The following is a 6946-nucleotide window of genomic DNA, read 5'->3' on the forward strand; positions in this document are numbered from 1 at the left end:
GTGTGAAAGATAGAGAGCAAAGATTGAGACAGGGAGGAGAGAGAAAAGAGGAAAAGAGGATTATCTACTCCAACAGAACCAAATGTACGGGAAAGTGGAGGGTGGGGTGGTAAGGGGGTGAGGGATGGCGCAAGAAATTAAAGGAAGTTATATAATCTGAAACAGGTGCTTATATCATTTGTATATTTCGTATAAACCTTCATCTAGATTCGAAGCACTATGACTCTGATATCCTCACCTCATTTTCATTTTTTTAAGAGGGCTAATAAAATCAGATAGTATAAGTTCTACCAGAAGACGATTAACATCATCTGTTTAGAACCCAAATTCACACAATTAGCAGCATATTAATCACACTTAAATGTTTAAATAATGTAAAAATAATACTAAAATGTCCCACAGAAATGGAGCTCACCATAGAGGAGTCGAACTTTGCGTTCATAAACAATCATCACACCACCTAATTAAAACTGAAAATAAATTTATTTATCACACTTAGAAGATATTGAAAATTAAAATAAGGAATTGGTTACTTATTCGCCAAGTATACTATACCCATTAAAATCCCAGATAGTCTCAGCGCCATTGGTACTGAAGGATTTAAGATTTCTTCGCTAATAGAAATTAATGTCAGAAATTTGAAACCAACTTTTAGATCAGAATAGAGAGGGAAATAGGAGAGAGAGAAAGAACCAAATTCGGATGATGTCAGTGCTTGAGCGTTCCAGAGCAGAGATATATTTAAGCAATCAACTAAAAACCCCAAGATCGCCCAAAAATCAGGCAATGTTTCACCAGAATACTCATATTTCACAAACACCTACAAAAATTCCAATTTAAATCAAGTAACAATAAATATTAGGTAATAAACATAAACATCCATAATCTAATACTTCAACTACATCAACTGTATAAGTACCATTGACACTAACTATGAACGAATTATGCAAGCCAATATCAGTAAAGTACATGGGAGTTATGGATTCAGCTACAACTAAATGAGTAAGCCTACGATTTAAACATTGAAGGAAAATTTTATGCTTCTACGAATCAAGAAAATGACCTATTTCTCAACAAATACCTATTTCTCAACAAATAACACCATTGTTGCAGGTCAACTAATTTTCTGAATCTGGGCATTGCATATGAATCCTCGAAGGTATTATTTGGAGAGCTTGCTAGAGACGACGATGGAGAGCTGCAGATCGGATTAAAATGAAGTTGGATACTCGCATTTATCAGTAGATTGCAGAAGATAGGTAGGAGAGAAGATGGCGGAAGGACGACCGCGATGAAGAGGAGGGTGGAGGCACCAATGGCATGTCGAGGAAATTGAAATCAGCCACACGAATACAAAGAAAGAGGGGTGGCTACCTTAAGGCACTGCTTGGAATCTTGTGATTCCTCTGATTCATTGAAATCCCAAAATTAGGGATTTAGGGTTTGCTGTATTGAGATTATTATTGATAGGTAATAGGCGAAGGAGAGAGAGAGAAGATAGAGGAGCTGATAAAATTTGGAAAAATTGAGAAGTAACGGAAGTAACGCCATTGCGGAGGAGGGGGAAGTAGAAGGACACACAGGTGGACGAAGACAGGAAGGGGGGACGAAGACAGTTGGCCAACGAAAAGGGAATGGCAGGGCTGTAAATCATGAAGGAATTTAAGGGTGTGGGGGTAATTCCACTATTCTTAAGGAAAGTTTAGAAGGCACTTCTTGCTTTTAAAAGGGGTAGGATAAAATAATACAGAAGCATGACAACCAAGTCTGAAAAAAAATGACAATATAAAAAAATATCCAAGTTTACACAGGGCTAATAGAATAGAATACACTTAAAGTAATATTAACCGCTCCAATCTTCAGATATTACATTAAATCATGAAATGAAAATATTGAAGCCAAAGTACAGCTTCCATATGAGAAAGATCTTGTTGTTAAGGTAAGATGGAAGCAGAAATAAGGTCCACCTCATATCACATCCGATCAAAGAAGACGATTGAGCTGAAGAAAACATGGAACTAGATATCATAAGACCCTGCTGCTGTGCCCAATATTACACAGCTTTACCATCCTCAAATCAATAGACTCTCACACCTATGTTGAACAGCATCCAACTTTTTTCACTGCTGATACATCATCCTTCACATTAATGGTTTGTCCCTTGGGCACAGCAGCAGGGTCATCCCCAGCCTCAAGAGCTTTTCTGCAGACAACTCGATATATTTGAGTAAGCACCTCTGTGAAAGCATTTTCAACATTCAACGATTCTAGGGCAGATGTTTCCATGAAGAATGTTTTTTCTTTCTCAGCAAATGTTTGTGCGTCTTCTGTTGAAACAGCCCTCAAATGCCGTAAATCTGCTTTATTACCCACAAGCATGATTACGATGTTAGAATCTGTATGGTCTCTAAGCTCCTTCAACCATCTCTCTACATTCTCAAACGTAACGTGACGAGTGCTATCATAGACAAGCAATGCACCAACAGCCCCACGGTAATAAGCACTTGTGATTGCACGGTACCTAACGAACACAGCATTCAGATAAGATGTGTGTTTAACTTGTGCAAAAATGTCTAAAAAGTAATAACAGAACATATAACACAACAGTTGAACATGATGCCCTGTGCAGTCAGATGACTACAGAAAAACCACAGCTAATAAAAATAACAAAAACTGATAGGGATTTAGCCTAGACCAATTGGTTATAATTAGATATTTCTCTGATTTACTATTTCTCTTCCACTTAATGTAACAACAGTTCAAAGAATTCAGTTAAACAGCGTCACGTGTGCAAGTTGTGGGAGGAAAAGCATGGATACGCACTGGCTTAATCTTGACATTCCAAGGCAGAAGCAAAGAATGGGAATTCCATATGTTAGGAAAGACTCCATCCACTTTCGTTCTGTTTATTAATTTTCTCCTAAATGAGGATCTTTTACATTTTCATTACCAACAGACACAGGATTCTCTAGCATCCCAGAGTAAAAGGCCAATCATCCATAAATCAAAACCACACCTGGAAATCTCTGTACCTGCTAATGCATACAATCTATTGAAATGCTTAACTAAGCAACTATTGACCGCTTACAGAAATTTTGAATCTTGTAGTAAAACCAAGAACAATATATAAGGATAACATTATTGACAACCAATACCTTTTCCATTTTTTCAAGTAACTAAATGCTGAAGAGTATATGAAGTATATATTAAATAACAAAAATATGCCAAATAAACCAAAATTAAGACTCTGAGGTCGATTAACAATCAGCATATTTACCATAACGATCAACTATGTAGTACTTCGTATTAGTCCATTATAGATTGAATAAACACGACAAAAGCAAATTTGCAAATTAAGATTTCCAAGGTTTAGATCAGAACCACCAATACTGAGCCGCCTCTTCGTATTTGGTTTTACAATCAAACCAATCCTCTAATCTATTATCACAAAATATCCATCAAATAGATGCAACAGTAACTACTCAAGAATGCTCATAATTCTTCCCCTATTTCTCCAACCTCATTCTATCAGCATCTTCAATTAAAACTTTCCGGTGCAAAAGTCCTTCCACAAACACAATGCTCCAATCAAATACTAAAATTTAACATCAGAAAACCAAGAATTTAACCTAAATTACCAAGATCCATAGTCTATCAGAATCAACAATTCAACAAACTGCTCGATTAAAACCCCATTATAATGCGCCAGATCCAAGCAAAATTAAACCCGAAAATCAAAATCCTAACAATGTATTTTTTTAATCAAAATGCCGATCTAGATAAAGAATAAATCAGAAAAAGAGGAGAGAGAAATATACCTTTCTTGGCCGGCGGTGTCCCAAATTTGAGCTTTGACGACCTTTTCATCAACCCGAATACTCCTCGTGGCGAACTCAACCCCAATGGTGGATTTAGACTCGAGGCTAAACTCATTACGAGTAAATCGAGAAAGAAGGTTAGATTTTCCGACGCCGGAATCACCAATCAACACCACTTTGAACAAGTAATCATAATCATCATCTGCTCGATACCCCATTGTTGTTCTTTAATAGAAAAATTGAATTTGGATCAGAAATTGACAGAGCAAAAGAAAGAGGAATTTTGTGCAGTGGATCTGAAAAACAAATTAGGGTTGATTGGAGAATGAGCAGAGAGAAGAGTGAGAGTAAATGGGGGAGTGTTGAGGTTGGTTGGATCTTGTGAAGAAGGAGGTCCCTCGAAATTGATGCAAATCTGGAAAATTAAAGGAGAGACAGAAAGGAAGGCGGTGGAAGGTGTAGTGCAAAAGGGAGAAACGAGAAGAGAAGAAGAGGAGGGAGATGAGGGGATTCAATTATTTGGAGGAGAGAGAAATGTGAATTATATGTGTACTCATCAAATAATAAAACGGTCGAATGTGGCTAACCAATTACCAAAATGGACTGTGTAGCTAATTTGAAAATCTAAACCAAGAGAGTACGTTTTTCTAAAAAAAAAAATAGTTGCAATCGCGATATTAATTTTAAATATGGGGAAGGTACTCAAATCTGGGACATACCCTTAACAGGGCCTCGTTAATCACTAGGTCATAGACTCATAGCTTTAACATATATGTATAAAGTACGTGTGAACTATTGAAAAAATTGTGCGCATGTTCCACGGCGAGGTCAGGGTGAGCTTGGTTCAATTTAAACAAGAGAAGTTTGAGTTGCATTGGGTCAAAGACTCAAAGGCTTTTAGTAAACTGACCAAGGTGCGTCGAGGTCCATTTAGTAAATGCAGCTACTCCCTCCGTATTTATTTAAGAGATACACTTGTTTTTTTCGGCCGTATTTATTTAAGAGATACACTTGTCATTTTTAGTAACTTATCAACCTCACCATCTAATTAAATAATACTCCGTACATTTAATTTACCCTATGACCCACCATCCTATTAAACAAATAATTTCATAAGCCCACCCCACCTCCCACCCCCCAAAATGACATGGTCCCCACTTATTTACTTATTAAAATATCTACCCAAACCCACTTGCTTTATTATTTTATTTCATTCAATTCTTCTTCTTAATACCCGTGCCCGACCAAGTGTATCCCCTAAATAAATACGGAGGGAGTAATTTCTAAGGGCAGTAGCAATAGAATAGAGTTCAATGAGGTTTGTTTCATGCCACGTCATTATTATACAAACCTTGATTGTAATGAACCTTCTACCAACAATAGACAAACTCATACTCTCTCCATCTCGGAATACTTGAACCGGTTTGACCGGCACATAGTTTAATGCAAAATAATTGACTTATTATTAATTAGATGTTAGTTAATAGTGGGGTATTTTTTTAATATAGATAGGGATATGTGTCAACTTTTAAAGGGAGTAAGGGGGTATGGGGTAGGGTGCATGAGACCACAAAATAACATGTGAAGAGAGTAGTTGATATAATATTAATAAAAGTTTACCATTTATAAATACTGTGCAAGTAATCCGGGACGACTTTATAAGGAAAGTGGTGCTAGTATTCCGGGACAGAGGGAGTACAAATGTTCATATGTGGGACCCGTTACCATTCATCTCACTTAAAACAAAACAAAAATAAAATTAATATGCTTTGCATACATGGCAAAAACAAACCACTTAGACTTTTTTTTTTTGATTTGAACAGAACTGAACTGAATGCTCCTGAACTTAACTTAACTTAACTGAATTGAATATTACTGAATTGAAATAAATAAAAAGTAATAAATAATAAGCAATAAATACGGAGTAATAAAGAATAACTAATTAATGATAAATAATTAATAATTAATACTAAATAATAAAAATAAATAATAAATTATAGTAATTATTTACAAATTTATAGTAAATAATTAGTTATATAATAATAATAATAATAACAATAATAATAATAATAATAATACGTCGTGTCTTCGAGTCGGCCCAACTCACTTTTGACAAGGCGTTGCGTTCTTCCTTGGAGCGTATTGTTGTTGCTTCTGGGCAGGGTTTGGCACTTGGTAATGAAGACTTGCCACCTTACCCTTCACATTTGGGGAGCTTGGAATTTATTCTGCATGTGATTTTCTGAATTATGCTTTTCTGGATTCACGTTTGCAGTCTACTGACTACTTGCGGACAAAGCTTCTTCCGCATACGGGTGTCACATCATTAGGTCCCATCTTCGACGATAACTTGAATGTGTTTAATAAGACAATGGGAACTGACATTTTGAGTAATCCTAATGAGATCGATGTCCCAATCTCATGAAGAAACTAGCAGATATATATTTCACATGGGTTACTAAAAAATTCCGAATCCGCTTTTAACTTAACACCTCGAGAGCTGGCGCTATGGAAATCACAAAAAGGACACCACGCCTCTGATTGGCTATCGGCGGTCCCTATTTCAGATTTTCAGGTAGACTTATCTTTGTTTGTTGTGCTATCGTGTAATACCTCTTATTTTTAAGTAATTATAAATATATCCAATTATATTTATAAAGTTTTTTATTATTTTTTTATAAATTAAAGTCACATTTAAATATTTATTTAAATGTATTTTATTAATTAAAAATATTTATTATTTTTAATTATATTTATTATTTTTAATTAGGGATAAAATGAATTTAATTTCAGTTGAGATTTTAATTGGGTTTTGAAAATCAAAAATAGTTTGAATTATTCTAAGTTCAGTCCAATTCCTATTGTGAGTCCAAACAAATAATTCAACAACCCTTTTAATTCAAGTCCAATCATTGTGCAAGCCCAACTTTAATATTCCTAATCCTAGTCCACCTATGATACGAAACCGATAAATACTCCTTCACAATTCATTAAATCTCCACTCCATTAAAACTCACAAACCCTCAAACTCGCTATCTCTCTTCTTTCTTTCCCCTCTCATGTCACTTTTCTTTCTCCCTCTCCCTTGAGTCGATGCACTGCCGAAGCCCCAGCCTCGACGTTGCTCC

The 6946-nt window shown here is 35.7% G+C and overlaps 1 protein-coding gene across 1 annotated transcript; it reads right to left on the bottom strand.

The window, feature by feature from the left end:
• Positions 1-1768: 1768 nt before the first annotated feature.
• LOC110777748 (ras-related protein Rab11B) lies at positions 1769-4556 on the bottom strand. The gene is made up of 2 exons (XM_021982334.2): positions 3819-4556; positions 1769-2521 (listed from the first exon to the last, which is right to left on the bottom strand). Exons 1-2 carry the CDS (start codon positions 4034-4036, stop codon positions 2095-2097), a joined length of 645 nt encoding a protein of 214 aa, XP_021838026.1. The 5' UTR covers positions 4037-4556; the 3' UTR covers positions 1769-2094.
• Positions 4557-6946: the final 2390 nt, after the last annotated feature.

This window comes from Spinacia oleracea, chromosome 4 (genome assembly GCF_020520425.1).
Source record: "Spinacia oleracea cultivar Varoflay chromosome 4, BTI_SOV_V1, whole genome shotgun sequence".
Lineage (NCBI taxonomy): Eukaryota > Viridiplantae > Streptophyta > Magnoliopsida > Caryophyllales > Amaranthaceae > Spinacia > Spinacia oleracea.